At 36.7% G+C, this 17,673-nt stretch overlaps 1 protein-coding gene across 2 annotated transcripts in view; it reads left to right on the plus strand.

Moving 5' to 3' along the window:
• rxraa (retinoid X receptor, alpha a) overlaps nucleotides 1–17,673 on the plus strand; it is a 141,491-nt gene that overhangs the window by 71,989 nt on the left and 51,829 nt on the right. For both annotated transcript variants that reach the window (XM_015366946.2, XM_006640664.3), the window contains exon 3: nucleotides 15,787–16,061. In XM_015366946.2, coding sequence (XP_015222432.1) covers nucleotides 15,787–16,061 — 275 coding nt within the window. The remainder of the gene's footprint in view (nucleotides 1–15,786; nucleotides 16,062–17,673) is intronic.

A 17,673-nucleotide genomic window follows, 5' to 3' on the forward strand; every position in this document is an offset into this window, starting at 1 on the left:
ATTGACCGTCTTCTCTAGATTTTATCCTTTACCAAAGATGTAAACACATGATTGTTTATCAGAATTCTTCCTAAAGAAAAAGAGAGTAATCTGCTTCTGATAAAAGAGGAAAGCTGAGTACAATGTCTTTGAGTTTCCAAAACTGAATGTAGTGTACTCCTTTTTTAACAAATTGATTCCAGTTACTTTTATGTGCAATAATTATTAGATAATGGATGTGCACCGTTCACAGATATGTATAGTAATGTGTCAGCATAGAAAATAGCCAGGCACCTGGGGGTTGAAATAAAAGGGATACCAAAATAGTTTCTTATCAAGAGGCTCACCAGATGAAGTTGCTTTTTGGCATCTTTGCTTATCAACATTATTGGCAGTGTAACTTCACTGTGACCAGATAAGGAGCAATTGTCTTCTTAACTCAGTAACAGAAGTAGAAAGGCAGCCTGTTGTGATTTGCAACTGGAAGTCAGCTTGACTCATCTTGTGCTTCAGTCACTCCACAGTGTGGGCAGTTGGCATTTGCATTGTTCAGCCTGGATATTTCTCCAAGAAAAATCTTTGGTTGAATTTTTCACATTAACATTTAAATTATTCTCTTTTCTTAGAGAAAAACTATCTTCTATCTAAACTGCCAAAAAGCAAGTCAAATCTTTAGTTTACAGATTGAGACCTGTAACACGTAGCATATAGATATTTTGGTGTCAGTCATTCGTCTATCTCTGAAAGTTAGAGCTTCCCTACACTTCAAGGTTTTTCATAGAATGTTTGTGTATTGTTAGCTTGAATACCAGTGAAACAAATACTAGAATGCTCGTTTTAGCTAGTCACAATTATTTTGCCCATGTACTGGGTAGTTTAATAACAAAGTGTAATTTAACTAATTTAAATTTGATTAGGTGAGACATTTAAAAGCATTACAGGAAGGACACGTGAAACAAAGATCATTTAAGAATTACAATGTTTTTCTGTAAGTAGATAACACAGTCCAGTTCAGCTTCTTATATTGCTCATCTTGGATTTCTGTTGTTTTCCTTTTAATCTATGGGACATTCATTTTTGATTGGGTTTGACTTCATGCTGCATGTATATATGCTGTCCAGGATGTGCAAGAGCTTAATATTAGACCCATTATATAATTAGAAAAATAATAGGTCGATCTCCTGATTTTTGTTTCCAGGTATGCATGAATTCTGCATTAAGCAGCTGTAATAATGAGATATATTAATGTATGCTGCATGGGTAATTAAGCAGTATAGGTTACATCTTTATGGCTAATTAAACAATGTGGGGTACTTTTGTAGATCATGATTAGATATAGACCTGGACTTGCTTACCTAAATTAGATAATTAGGGTCTGAGAAACCACAGTTTTAAACCTTGTGCATCTAGTAATGTGGCAGCAAAGTATCAAAGTGTCTAATTTGGCCTTTCAGTGTCATCAGTATAATAAAGTACATTGTGTATTTTGGAAATCCTTTTTTTTTTGCAAGAATGGGAGTATCTCAAATTATATGTACAATATATTACTCTCAGTATTTACAAAGAATTTCAGAAACCGGAGACAAAGGTTTACGTTATACCCATTTATAATCTAAAATTCTAACCATGCAATTAAGGTTATTAACTATTGTTTCTGTGTACAACATGTATAATGCATAATGAATAAATCAGAACACTGAAGGCAAAGCTTTGGCAGTAAACTGTAGAAAGAAATCACATTAACAGGGTCTTTTTGTTGTGTGTTGTTTCTAATTCAGAATTTATACTAAAGCTCCCATATTACCGCCCTGAGGAAAATGCAGTTCACTTTGGCATAAGGTCCAAAATCAGTGTATATATATGAATCTTTCTAAAAAGATTAAGTATAACGAATAATTTGATTAAACGTGTCTAAAGTACTTTGATAATTTATGTTGCTGTTTGCCTCTACCATGTTTTCTAGAGTTTTGTCTCCAGTTCATTGGCTACTGCTTTGAACCATAATCTTTGCATTTTACATCCAAAAAAATGAATAAACACCAGAGCACACACTATCCCAAACTGCACGATGGAATGTACTGACTCCTTGTAAAATGATCAGCTCCAAAACATCTCTTTAATGCAAGACTGCCAATGTCAAACATCAGTCATTTCAGGGAAGCCTCCTAAGCCACAAGATGAACATTTTCTCAAGTCAATTTCAGAAGATACTGAACCAGAAAGCACCTACTATACACACTGAGCCCTTTTAAGAGTGATCTTTAGTGCATGGTCTCTCTGTTCAAAATGTTTCACGACACAAAAATGTCAGTTGTCAGGCTGAAACCTCCAAATCCCTAATTGAAACGACCCATCACAGGAAGGGAAACAAACTGCAGTAAATCATCTTTTGGTTACTGAACAATCGCTTGAGTTTTTGAAAGGTCATTACTACCCATGATTACTATATTCTGGAAAAAGCTTAAAATATTGAAAGATTTTAACCAACATAAAGAGAATTATGTGGCCTAGTTTTGATAGTTAGATGTGAAATTTTAAGTAAATTGCTTACTTGCCATACAGTATTTTGTATGTGATGCGAATATAGTGCTCAGTTAGCCACTAAAAAAGGTGCCAACAGACTGTGCTGTTCTAAAAATAATTAAAATAAACCTCAAACTTTGTTAGTAATGCTCCACGTCCCCCTGCCTGCCTCCATCCCCATGTCTTCACACACAAATGTCTTAAAACCGTTCCACCAAACCATTTTTATCCACCAAAATGAAGTTTCCAACCCTGTATTATCACTAGGATTTATTCAAGTAATTTCCAAATGAGTATTTTTCTTTTGGAAAGCAGATACAACCACGTGTGTTATTTTACTGCAAATACAGTCAACATAATAGATGTGCTAATTGCATTATAACTAAATTACATCATCAGCTTTTTTGAAGAGTTTATACATACAAATCTTAAACAGAGGACCTGAGATTCCACCAGCTCTTGTCTCTTCTGCTTTTACCCACTGAGGCATTGATAAACTACTTTGGTACTTCTGAAACTTGTTATACAATGACCTAATGCATTCTAAACTGGGCTATTCTTGTTTGATTTTTGTTTCACTCGAGATTTACCCTTTAACAATGAAAATTTCTAGTCACTGCTGTGTTGTAAAAGCTTCAGAATGAAGATGTCAGTTTTAGCAGAATCAGTTTGTTCTGTAAGTGTAAAAATCCAGCATTAAGAAAATAATGTGTTTTTCCTTTTTCTTATTTGTCTTATAGTCAAGCTGGAATTCTGTCCACATTCATTAAGAAAATAAAATAATTACATGGTCATTAGTTTAATTCCAAGGTGAACAAGTAGGTTAACAGTGTTTAAGTACTGTATATCTTTATTGAGCTGCTCGTATACAAAAAGGGTTAAATCTATAATAAGGATATGTATACTGCGTTCTAAATTCATAATAAAACAAAAGAGGTGCAATTACCACTCTGTAATAACCCTGCACAAAACAACAAATGGCCACCTACTTTGATATTATGGGTGGCATAGATTTTCCCCCTATTTATAGATCATTATAACAGGGCAAGCTGATTCAAAGTCCTACTAATATGGGGCCCCCAAATGCCCAAAGCAGAATGTGTAGAAAGAATCCCTTTATTTAAGCTGTCAGTGTATTCAGTTACAGTTGCAATTGTGCTCACAGTTCCACTGTCAGCTCAGATCTTGTCTAGTCATGACTGCAAATTGAAAACAATTAGGTGCCAGTCTTGTTTTCTCCTGACTGTCGAAATGTGTGAGAGTATTGAGCCAGCTCCCAGCTGTTGGGCAGATAAGGCAGAGTGTGGCAGCAAAGGCTTCACAAGACCTGTTGAAAAGCTTCTCACCACTCCTGGGTTTATCTCCTTAACTGCTTGAAACAGAGGACAGATTGCCCTGTGTAGTCCTCTCACCATTGCCCATGCTACCATTGTCTGCATAATGATAAAACTCTTGACTCTATTTGTTAATGGATGACATACAACGTGACCCTGGCCTTTTTTGAAGAACAGTCAAAGTCATCCATGCCCTTCACTACACTTTGAGATTTTTCATAAAACATTTGTTAGTTGTTAGCCTGAAATCCCAGTGAAACAAATGCCAGAATACTAGTTTTAGCCTCGGTGTCATTATTATTTTGCTGTAACACTGGGCAGTTTAATAACAAATTGTAAGCATGACATGGTCCAAATTGGAGCATTGTGAAGATGTTTTCTTTCATTTCTGCATTTCCATTAAAAAATTATTTCAGTATATCTTTAAAGAGAATATCTCCAGTTATAGTATTTTACACGGAAAAGAATAATTATGCAGATGTCCTTGGCATGTGTGTACAAAAATAGCAAGTGTTCTAGATGAAAGATTGTGCTATAAATTAGTTGTAATAATTTAAAAAATATAACATGAATGAAAATATTTAAAGAATACCCATTCATTTGTGCTCAAACGAAACATTTCCAGAAGAATTTATTTGGACACAGCATCTGGTCAGTATTCGCTACTATATTGGATGGTGACGGTAGTAAAATCATTCCGAGTACAAAAATATTTTTGAAATGTCATTAATTGTAATTTTAATCATAAAAAATAATTTTGAGGTTTAAATATTATTCATTGTATCAGATCTGTTCATTTTTTAATTAAACATGACTACCTTTTGGCTTAGACACATGGGCTCTAAAATAAGGCTTCTGAGTATCTGCAAACAATTTTCAGAATGTATCTAGTTCAGTTCAGTAGGTATGGTAGTAAGCAAAATGTAAGAGAACAAGAATGTTCTTCTGGAAGCTCTCATCAAAATTATTCACTGATTGGAAAGATTAGTTACTGGTACATTGTGAAATGTCTTGCATGATGCAGTGTGGACATCTGATGACATAATATTTTAACAGCTTCATTAAGTTAAGCAGTTATTTTATTTTTCCTGGACCAGCTTTAGCGATGGCATCACCTTTGGAACATTCTTTTGCCAAGAAATAGAGGAAAAATAAAACGAAGGCAAAGGTGCCGTGATGCTGAGCTGAGACTGGCAATAGAACACCATTTAGGGATACTAGTCATTTAGTTATTGGTGCTGAAGCACATGATTTAATAAAAGCAGGAAGTGAGACTTAACCTTTTGAAAAATTATTCTATAGATGTCGTAATTCTAGATGTGTGATTGTAGAGACGTGCCAACCATTAGCTTGGTGGATAGTGCCTTCATTTGTGGTTTAAGTGTTCAAATGGAAATGTGCGCTTAACAAAATCTGAGAAGATGTGCCAACATTTGAAGATTGGAGGATAAACTTAATTCTTTTAGATATGTAATATCAATATCTGATATTATAAAACCACCAAGAGCTGAGCCAGTATTTCACAATATTATAAGAGCACAATACAAATAACTCAGTTCTGCCACATTTTTGTAGAAGTGCAGTACAGTATATGGGATTAAGATTTAAGACTGGCATGCGCTTTAAAGGCTATGAGAAGAATCTGTTGTGGCTCTTGCTACCACATTCCCAATATGCAAATTAAACTAATACCAGTTAAAGCTTTCATAACTGTTACACACACAAAGAGTGAAATGATGAATACTTGAAAGACTTCATTAATAAAAGGAGAAATGAGCCTCAGTATTGGACATCTTTTGGGATTTAGTTATCTGTTCTTCTGGATAGTGGCTTTAATAATGGAATGCTTCAGAATTTTGTACCTTCTCCTGAAAGTAACAGGAAGTGTGTCTTTGGCCAGAGAAACAGAGCTGATGGCTGGTTAGTGCCAGAAGAATTTGCAGCTGCTGTTTGACTGATGTATCCCTGGATTTTTTTCAACCAGCAGGATGATTACAGCGTAACTTAATTATCTGAAAGAATTGAGGCTAGACACTATTTGGAAAGGGTTATTACTGTATTTGAGTAAGAGTGGACTTAATGGTTGTCTTTAGAAAAGCTAAATTTCTGGGAAGCGGGGATTTAACCATTTCATTACTTAACTTTGCAGACAAATGGCTAACATATGTATATATTATTTATTTATAATAAATGTTCCAAATGCATTCTTGCAGTATTTAAAACAGTAATACAGAGCAGCAATAATTAAAAGTGATTGATCATCTGTAATGTTGTAATGAGGAGCCCAAGGATTCTGTTGCAGTTCTCAGTGAATGCCTGTATGTACTGGATGTGCTTCCAGCTCCTGTCCTGTTTAAAAGCTATGTCTACTTTATTAGTAAAAAAAATCCCCTGAGGCTCTGAATAATAAGAGTTTTGAAATTTATAGGTTTTCTAACTGCATTTAGCAGTGTGTCCAAGAGGAAACAGCATTCTTTTGTTTCCCAGATTGGTTTATGAGAAAGTCTGGTTAAAATTAAAAGCTTAAAGAGCAAAAAATGCATATATCTAGCTCGATAGTAATAGCACTTCTGTTAAATGAGATGTTGATGAACAGTGCACTGCATAACTATGGCTGTCTACTTTTGTAATATATCTCTGTCCTCAGCATTCATACTATTATTGTATGGCTTAAGACTGTTTTGACTGGAGGGGTTTTCCTACACTTTTGATGTAAAGATATATGGGCTTTATAATCAGATTATTTTTTACTGTAAAGAAAGGCTAATATCTACTTAACAATTTCAATCAAGAGCAAAATGACAAATGCTATATTATATATTTGAAGGTTCACTTCATATGATATTAATTTCAAATTTTATTTCTTTGATAACACAAGATGATTTTTTAAAATAAATTATTTTTTTTAATGAAAAGAAAAAAAGCTACTTAAATTTAGTTTAGAAGGAGAACCTTTAGTGTTTAGTGTAAAACATTTCAGGATTCAACAGCGAATAGCTGTACACATGAAACAGTACTGACATCATTATCTCTGATTAAGTGAATCTTACAACAAAATCCTCAGCTTTACACATGTTCAACACTGCTAAATCAGGATGTTTGTTCAGATTCTGCCTGCACACAGAATACCATGCGTATAACCCCTGAGCATTTAAAATTTAAGGGATGTTTAGTACCTGAGTCCACAGAGAAGGCAATTCAGTGTGCTATAGGCTATGGTAATGTGCCAGGGCACAGTCTATGCCAACAGGGATTAAGAGAGAAAAATAGGGCAGAAATGTTATGCAGCCAGGGTATGACTAAAACTTAATTTCTTACGGCACTGAATCGTTTAGGAATGTAGAGAAGGTGGGAAAAGCATTTGTTGCCCAGCATACATCTGGCAAACTAATGCAGATTGCACACAGGACTCACCTATTGTACTGCCACAACCAAGAACAGAAACTGTCATGTATTAAACCGTTTACAGCATTTCTAACGTAGTTTAGAAAATCAGACACACATGGCTTTTCATTTGTTTTTTGTTTTTAAATTCTTGTGCCCTGCAGATAAACAAGCAGTCACACACTTCAGTTTGTGTCCTGTGTTTCTTCCTAGGGAAAGCCTGTAAGTGCAAATGCTGTGTAACTTTTTCACCATTTTTCCACAGCCTCAGCTAGCAGGTCTTTCACCTTCTCATTGTGCTATTCTTCTCAACAAGTGTGAAAGTTTATTATTAAATTACCTGAATAACAAACTTCAACAGTGGGTATGAAACTGTTTGGTAGCTTCTCTTTTGTGTATAAAGGAAGAGGATGTCCCTAACACCTTTTCAAAGAAATGCCCTTTTATCTGAGAAATACACTGGTATTCATTAGAGTTAAAAATAAAATACCTTGACATTTAATCGGAATATTGTTTGTTGCAAAACCCAAATACACATGACTATATCAGTATTTGCTCATTTGTTTTCTTTGTTCATTTGTGAATATTTTTACATTTGTAGTTGCCAACTACTTTCTGCTGTGTACCCATCCAAATTCAGAATGACTACAATTCTGTACCACAGGGAAGCAAGGACCTCTGATGTCCTTTTGGGTGATGTCATCACTTCAGGAATCATTAGGGTAATGCAGCCTTAGTTAATGAGTGGACAAGTCAAGGCTCAGATCAGTGATTTTTGGAATATAGAACCTAGCCTGAAGAAAACACAACATTTTAAAACATCTTTTCTGTTTGACTGTTGATACTCTCTTCACAACTTTTTTTCATGGCTCACACTGAGAAATAGGATTACACATTCATCTAATTCGTTGATTCAAAATTGCAAAAATAATTTGATTAAAGCAATAGATTCAAAGGTATCACATTAAATTGATGTTTATTTTTACACATTTGTGGCAGGTACTTATCTTTTTTATAAAACCTTTAAGTCAAAGTCTTTTTAATAAGCGATAACAAAAAAGCATTACTACACAAGGAATTTTAACTGTCCATAGTAACTTTTGAGCAAAACCATACTGCTAAAAAAACAACACATCACATCTTATTACAAGTTCTCAGATTAAACTCAAGTGTGTGTCCATACCTGTATTTCTTAACTTAGGCCTTTGCTCTGTCAAGCAAGTAACACATAGATCAAAAGATACAGCTTGATCAGACCGACTTGAAACACAGCACAATGGAAACTAGTCTGTGTCTCATGATCAAGTACCAGTGCTGTGATATTTAGATGAAAGGGCTTTTCCATGGTGACCTGTGAAGACTGAAATACACTCTGCTCTCCTTGTAACTAAATGCTGTCTTGGTCTGGTAACTTACTCCTGCTGCAGCAGTGCACTACAAAGAGACTAATAAAGCATAGCTTTGTTTAAAGTTTGCAGTACATGTTTTTGTATTTTATTTTTTATACTGATGTTACTTGAGTACTGCAGGCAATTTGAGCCTTTGACCATGCAGAGACCAGATTTTCAGAAAGTTTTCTTTAATTCACTGGCAATCTTGAAAGTGATAGCAATACTAAGCCAAGTTCTGATGAGGGGCAAGGCAATTGCTTTGTAGTGGTAAGCAGTTTTAGTAGGGTTTGTACCATGGCTCCAAAAGAAGTGAAAAAGACTGCATGAAACCTGTTTGAATGTTTAGCAGTATTGTTGTTTTGTTATTGTTGATTAACTAAAGTGTGCTGAGGGTGGGGCAGTCACACTGTGTGTGGCCTGTTAGTGACCTTCAAACCTGGTGTCGGTATTGAAAGAATTGCATTGATGATCTACACATTGTTTTAAAAAAAGTGAGCAGACTTCATGTATATAGAAAAACACTACGATTCTATAGGGCAGGTAATTCTAGCTTTGCCACAGTATGGCAGGTACTTCAATTCAGGCCTTCAGTCTGTCACAGCACTTCACAGGTCTATTTCCCCCTATCTACGGTAGTAAGGAAACTTCCTGATCCCTTTAACTTGAGTGAGTTGCCCTTTTGGATTATTCCACAGTGTTGAATTCAGTGCTTATTTCAGGCCATGGTCTGATACACAGACAAAAGTCCCTTTCCCAAGTGCCCATATTAATGAACAACCTGTTGCATTGTCTGTACACATACAGGAAGACTAATTGTACCTAGTGGAAATGTGTCATGGACAACACCCTTTCTGATATTCCATTGTCATCTGTTTCATATTCTAGCTGTATAATTACATAAAGATCACTGTGTATCTGTAACTGTAAGAGCATATGGTTTTTACACAGTAAAGGAAAATCTTTTTAAAACAGCATTCTGCAAGACATTTTAACATACACATTAAAATCAAACAACTGCCATCATACAGAATGTGTCATTTTCCATGCCTTTTGTGTTTTTCCTCCACTTATTTTTGCAAAATGTGCAAAATATTAATAAGATCCATTTGTCTCTTGTTAGCTCATTTAATTGTTTTCCCTTCACTGGAATTATTTGAAAGAACATTATTTGTTCATTGCAGAGGACACAGAAAAATTGCAGGATCTGCTATTTTTATTTTTCTCTGGTAATGTTCTTCCATAGAATATGGTGTCATTTAACCTGTGTCCATATGTAACTGGGTGTTCCAGAAGTAGCCTTGTTTTAATTGTCTGTGACAATGCTTTTGCCACATCGTCACTGAAAATTATAGATTTTTCATGCAAGTACTGAGCACACAGTTTCACACACTTACCTCTAACACACTTGGAAACACTTTGTCAATGTTGTTTTGCAAAACAGAGATGTTCATTTTGGCCAGTTTCTTTTAAAAAAGCCATTGAGGTGTTATTCGGCCATAAGGAACATACAGTTTTTAGTAAGGCATCATTTGTAAAATCACTTTACCAGACTTTACTTGTGCAGCTGTTTTTTTTACCGTCCTCAACTGAAATGCTATTGTATTCAGTGAAAAACAACCCGTAGTGGTGATAAGAGATTATGATCCAAATTATTTTCACAATTTACTAAGCAGGTTTTAGGAAAACTGCATGAGCAGATCAGGCTGTAAAAACTGTTGACATTTCCTTTCATCGGTAATGCAGTGAGCACATTAGAGGGTAATGAGACAGATGTTTCAGGCAAAACATCCAAAAACAAAATTAGAAAAAATAGCACATTACACTAATTACAGTAGGAGTTCTTAATAGCTTTCCTTGGTTTAACAGATTGTTGTGTCTGTGGATAATGCCTGCCATTTTCTTTAAATGGAAAAAATGCTTTTGCCAGATGGTGGTTATGTAATCATTTATACTAATTAGTTGTTGTCCACTGTGCAGTTTCCCCTGATTTCCCTTTGGGGTCGCAGTACCCTTTAAACTCTTATCAATTTGGAATTTTAAGCTTCCAAAGACAGGTGTTTTTTCAGGATTTAAAAAAGTCCCAACCATTGCAATGCCACCCAGTTTGCTCTTGCAGGCTCAGAAAGTTTGGCAAGGAAAGATAAAATAAAGCCTACTTGTTTCACTCCCCAGCTTTGGACACTGACTTCATGAACCAGTTCATAAAATGGCAGCCAAGGAAAATAACTTACAACAGTTATTGGATTTCTCTTCTCCTTTATTAGAATGTCGTCAATGAGATTTCAAAGGGTTTTAGAAATTCTTGATAGAAACTGTAAACAAAACCCCAGATGAACCTGGAATAGTTTATTTATATGCTCATTTATGGTTTTCGGCACTATACAAGAACAAACGCTTTGAGACTGAAGAGGCTCAGGGAGGGGTGTCTTTGTAGATTGAAATAAGTTCTTCAACAACACATGTCTTACTCACTCCTCTGGCAAGCCAGTGGAACTCTGTGGGTGGTCCTCACAGGTAGGGCTGGGGGCTACTGGCAGCTCTTGGGGAAACTCATATTTGTGGCCAATCCCCATGCCCCACTGTGTGGTTTAATACAAAGTCTCAGTCATCCTTGCTGGCAGTCTTGTATTTTGTACAGTTTAACTGACATCGACTTCAGCAGGGATGCTTGAGGATTTACAGTCTTCACAAACCAATTAGCTTTTTTTCAAATAATGTAATGTGAATACTTAAGCTCTCAACACATCTTTCTTCAGCAGTTGTTTGTTTTTTGTTTAGAGAAAATATCAATTAAGCTGGCCACAAAGATACATTTATCTTTTTTTGTATATCTTGGAACGAAAATCTGTTTGCAACCAAATCATATCCATTTTGAAACCCTTCCCAGCTAGAAGTGAAGTAGATTATGTTCTGCTCTTAAATATTATAATCTTGACAGTGTTTTTTTCCTGAGTATATGTCATTGTGTGTCTCATTGCAAACTTTGTTGTGTAACCAGTACTTGAAAATGTAGTACAACAATACATACCCATTTTAGTTAAGAAAATTACATTATGTATTTCAAACCTCTGTTCCTGCATGCAGAAATATATACAGTTTTGAAAAATAAATTGTGTATCATATTCCAAACATGAAATACAGCATCACTTTCCTTTGTTGGAGTATGAGAGATTTATTTAGATGTTTATCATTTTTTAAACTGCAGTGACAAAGACTAAACACATATTGAAACCAAGAGGAAACCAATGTAAGGGTACAAAATGAACCTCCAAGAAAACAGAGAACATAAGGAACTATTTAGAATGGAATTTGCTTTATTAAGTTGTCATCATTCTAGGATGAAGAAGGCTCCACGGCCGAAACGTTGTGTTCTCTTTCTTCTTTTTTTCAGCATGGAATAAACCTATTAATCATTCTAGGATACCATTCTAAATAAGAACTACAGGAGAGGCCTTATTTTCATCATGTTTTAACCTTTTATACTTCTTATATTTTTTTACACACACTGCAGAAGACCCAGAAGAGCCTGTGTAGTTCACAGAATTCACCACCTGGAAAATGTGTGTAACTTTGGAGCCTACTAGGTCAGGACAAAACAGAAGAGAGGGCCTGGAAGTATTGCCTTATCTCAGGCCTGAGATCTCAGTGGCCATGTTCCTAACCTTTGTTGTAAATAAAATAATGTACTGCTCTTTTGGCTGCTCCAACACTGGCAGCACATAATCTTAATAAAGTGTGCCTTTAAAGCTGTTCTCCATTCTCTCATGTGTCTCAAGCTTGTTCAGCAGTCCCTCACAATGGTGCCGCATAACCAGCTGGTTCTCTCTCAAGGGGGATTATCAAGAGGTTTAGAAAAGAGCCCCATTCATTTTCCTGTAATCTTATTCTAACTGGGGCCAGCAGAGAAAAAGCTCACACAAATAGCTCTGTGGAAAGGGGATTGGCCACTGTTTATCAGTAATGAGGGATCAAAACTGGTCTTTAGGTAACAAGGCATTTCCTCAGGCTAAGGAAGTTAGTACCCACTGTTGCTCTTTTATTCATCTAGTACATCGCAGGGCTCAAGTCTTTTCAACTCCTATGTGTCCAAGACAGAATTTACACATTTTCAGTTAATAAATTGATTTGCAGGTTCAGTAATTTAGGTTTGATTCAAGTGGACTTGTTCCAATGTATTTTTCAAAGTATTGTACCACATCTACTTGCCTCAGCTTGCATCATGGTAAAGACAGGCTGCTTTCCAAACCATTAGATCCATAGCACAAAGCCAAGTTGGCTTTGTATGTGTAGAGGAACAAGTAATAGGTTTATTCCATGCTGAAAAAAAGAAGAAAGAGAACACAATGTTTCGGCCGTGGAGCCTTCTTCAGGTGTGATGTGTGACCATTTTCCAGGTGGTGAATTCTGTGAACTACACAGGCTCTTCTGGGTCTTCTGCAGTGTGTGTAAAAAATATAAGAAGTATAAAAGGTTAAAACACATCTTTGTATGTGTAGTTCTGCTTTTCTGAGCATTGCTTCTTTATTGTATTAAATTATTTTCCTGTCTTTTGTTGAAATTGGTTTGCGATCTTTAACACCAAAGATCTGAAGGGTTTTCACCTCAACCCATAGATGGACAGCCCTGGATGCTGAAGGCTGTTTGGCTACTGAAAACTGTTTTCTTTGTGGTAGTGAGGTAAGAGGGTAAGACCTGTGATATTTGATCGGAAGAAATCCTTCCGTAGTGGAAGCTGTGTTTAAATAGTTTTTAAATATTTTTAAAATGTTATTAAGGAACCACCTTCGAAGCATGTCAGCCCTTGTCTGAACACTTATTCTGAAAGACATTGGTATATGAAAAGTGCTCTGGTTCTTCCAGCTGAAAGCACTCCAGTCCTTTGGATTCTCAATGGCTGGCTTTTGTCAGATGTCCCTGTGCTGTGTTTTCAGGAAATGTTCCTGAGGAGATCAGGATGCAGTGTAAGTGTTTAACTTGGGTTGGGCAAGAGCCATGCAACCATTTGCTTTGGAGGAGGGGTGTGTGGGGGGTGTAGATTTGCAATGGCCGTCCTTTGTCAGGCCTGTGTTTTTGGCAACTGTCTTGCTCTGGGTCTGGAGCATGCTGTGGATCCTGACAGTGACGTTAATAGAATAGGAACCAAGTACTTCTGGAAACAGGACATATTGTTATTGCAAGCTGTCAGCTAATAGATGAATAAATCATTTTTATTTTGTTGTCAAAAGAAACAAAATAGCCTATACATGCTGTGAAACAAAGAAGAGCTTGGCCAATCCAATTTGTATTGTGTCTCTCAAGAGCTGGATTTCTGAGGATTCATGTTGAATTTCTTAATTGTAAATACAGAATAAACAGTTAACTGTTTGAAGTATAGCAGCACAGCTATACAGCTTAAGTTGTGCACAGAACGATGTTATATGGGTTAGCTCATTTTTTTGGTGCCTCTAGATTTGGACTCCTGTTAGATTTAATGTTACATTTATTGATGGTCCCTATATCTAATTTCATCTGCAAAGTTTTCTCCAACCTCAGTTTGGTACTATTGGACATGCTCACAGGCTGGTACCTTTAGAACAATTGTATTGTGACTCTCTGTCTGGTGTTTGATATATAAAAAGCATATATGTAAAGCAGCCATGGCACGTCATAGACAGTGTAAGAGAAAATGCCATGCCAAACCTCTTAGGCAGAAGGGGGAAGTATAACAGGGCATATAGAGGTACAGTGTTATCACTCTCCAAGCCTGTGGATGTTGTTTTTTTGGTGCAGTGGAGTTGACATTTGTTTTTGCTGTGTGACTCAGGCACTTGGAGGCATGTGGCAGTGATAGTAGTTTTGATGTTGGTATCTGACCACAAAAAGTATATGGATAGTCTCAATGCACATGGAAAGTGAAGTCAATAAACAACTGGGATATAAAACAAAACATGACTGTAAAACCATATTTGGTGGATTGTACAGCTTCAAAATTAAAAAATAAGATTAAAAAAAGATGTTCAGAGAAAGAGTGACTATTTGTGGTAATTACAGGGCCTTGATGCAAATATTTTACATTTGTCTGCCTCTGTTTATCTATAGATTAGTTTCTCTTTAATGTAATATTGCACTTTTGAGCCACAGAAAATGAATATATGAGTGTTGTTTGGGTGATGATACATCTTCTAAATCTGTCTGAAACAGGGTCATAATGAGTTAACCCATAGAACAAAATAAAAGACCATGAAGGGGAATAGTACTGCTTCATGCAGCATGAAGTTTTTCTTTAAATCTAGCTAGGTTGCATCATTAGTGAATATATGGCTCTGTCAGCAAGCTGAGACAGGCAGATTAACTCAATCTTCTACTGCCTTGTAGAGAATGATTATGACAGCTGGGCCTGATAACTGGAATCAAGTTCAAGGGAAAGAGAAAGGTAGCTGACTTGGTTGTACTGAATCAGCCTCTTTCTGATGACCTTGAAGTAGATCATACTGTCAAGCTCATATCATTACCCACGATGGGACCAAATCCATCCATCTAAGCACTTTATACAATACAGGGTCACAGGGGAGTCAGAGCGTTTCCTGGCAAACCTTGGGCATAAGGCAGGATACATCCTAGATGGGACACCAGTCCATCATAGGGCATACACAGACACAAAAACACACACTGACACCAGGGTCAAATATCCCAGAAGCCATTAACCTACCCGTGTGCTTTACGATTGTGGGAGAAAAACAGACCACTCATAGGACATCCACTCAAACACAGGGAGAACATACAAACACTGTGCAGATAGCACCACATGATTTGAACCTTAGGGCCCCAACGCTGCATTGCAGCAATGCTAACCACTGTGCCACTATACAGCCCAGGACCCGTTTTACCAATTTTAGTGTTTTTTTAATGCTCTGAGTATTTTTTAACAGGATTATTAATGGCATTTGCAAGAACCACATACCATGTATGAAAAACTGGCAGGGTTCAATTATATAGCAACTGAAACTATAAGGGTGAAGTGGTTAATTTGCCATGTTCTGCTGCAGCACCAAGAATTTCATGAACATCTGTGCTTCAGGTTATGATGAAAAGGCCTGTGGCTACAAATGATTTGATTCTGCCCTCTAAATACTGATGTAACAGATTATTCTTTCTTCAAGCTAGAGTGAGTGATTAAAGTGTCCTTTTCTTTGCAGAGTCTCCTGCTCAAGTGAACTCCACCTCTCTGAGCTCTCCGAACTCTCACCGGGCAATGAACACGCCCACCCTCCATCCGTCCCTGATGGGCTCGGGGATCAGCCCATCATCGTTGGGTTCGTCAGGTCAGCTGCACTCTCCCATCAGCACTTTGAGCTCGCCTATGAATGGCCTGGGCTCCCCCTTTTCCGTCATCAGCTCCCCCATGGGCCCCCACTCCATGTCCGTCCCTTCCACCCCCGGCATGGGCTTCGGCCCCAGCGTCAGCCCCCAGGTCAGTCCTGCCATCTTGAAAATCACAAAATACCTTTTCAGTCTAATCTTTAACAAAGTCATGGTTCTGTACATAAGGGAAAGGACAACTGGGCTCCCCAGGACAAAACAAAAACATTATTTTCGTATTTTGTTTAAATTTTGTCTCTTACTTTTTCATTTCTTCTTCATAACAGTCGTCATAAAACCATCAAGTAGGTAGCTGCTTCAGCATGTCCAGGCTGCGAAAGAACAAGTAAAGGTTTATTCCATGCGGAAGAGAATAGGAAAGAGACACTGCATTTCAGCTGTGGAGCCTTCTGTGTCTCCACAGCCGGAACAAAGAGACACTTCTGTGTCTCTTTTTTGTTTGCTTTCAGAATGGAATAAACCTTTATCTGTTCCTTTGCATTATAAAAACATAGCTTGCAAAGAATACATCAGTACTAACACTTAAACAAATTAACTTCAGAATTGTCGCTTTCTAATGAGCGTTACCTTGGCTTGCAGCGTTACAAAGAAACAACCAAATCTGCACTGAATATGTTTATAAATATGTATTTAAGTATGTATATAAAAGAAGAAAATACCTGTTTCATCACAGATGATCTGCTGGCTAGTGGATTAATTCCCAATACTTCAATTTGATCTCTCTTTATTTGGTGAAAGGAACTTCAGCAGAAGGTGAAATGCTTGTTAGCAGTTTGATTCTTAAAGTTCCCCACTGATATCTTTCTATCTTTGTAACCTTATAATATTAAAGGAAACATTGATGATATCTTCATAACATTTCCAGGCTTAATACATTTTAAAGTTTAAAATTTTGAAGGCCTGCACTGGATCTAAGGGCATTGTGCATCTTTTACTTATTTCCCATACAGCTACTGTAGGAAACAGTATTAAGTTGAAAAGTGGGATCTGTTATAACAGTTGTATTTTAATTTAATTTTACAGGGAGCATATGATCCAAGAGCCCATTTTATAGGCATAATTTAATGGTTTGTTAATTCAGTTACAATAAATCTTTCTCTATATTATCCTGATTTATTGATTTCAATCACTAGGTTCTAAACATTTATCTCTTGTGAAAACATTGTGAGGCTTCTTTGAGTCTGTCTGGAATGGAGCTTAGCAATGTTGAGCATTAACTACTGTTGCTTTATAAAGACCAACTGCTTCTTGTTCCTTTGTGAGTAATAAAGTGCTTTTGCTATTTGCTCATAGTCTGTCTTTGCTGATTATCCAGAGAGAGAGACATTGAAGCAACAGTCCCTGTCTGATAGTTTTTACCATCTGTCCTCGGTCTAGCAGGGAACACAGCCCAGCCAAAGAGTACTATGAACTAAAACACAGAAGATATGTGAATTCTAACAATTTCATAGCCCGTTAACAGTTGCTGCTGCTGTTCCTACTTAATTTGTTGTCTCCAAACAAACTTGCTGCCATCTTGTAACATGTTTCTAGTGGGACACCAGAAACAATGTAGTATTTAAGTACTTGGCTTCACCACAGCCTTGTTCTAGAAAGGCACATCAGAGCTTGTGTGTTTAGTCTCTTGCAGGGATTCAATCTGAAATAAAAACCCAGCCTGTGTAATCGCAGGTGAGTTGTTATATAGAACATCATCATTCCCT

This window comes from Lepisosteus oculatus, chromosome 24, assembly GCF_040954835.1.
Source record: "Lepisosteus oculatus isolate fLepOcu1 chromosome 24, fLepOcu1.hap2, whole genome shotgun sequence".
NCBI lineage: Eukaryota > Metazoa > Chordata > Actinopteri > Semionotiformes > Lepisosteidae > Lepisosteus > Lepisosteus oculatus.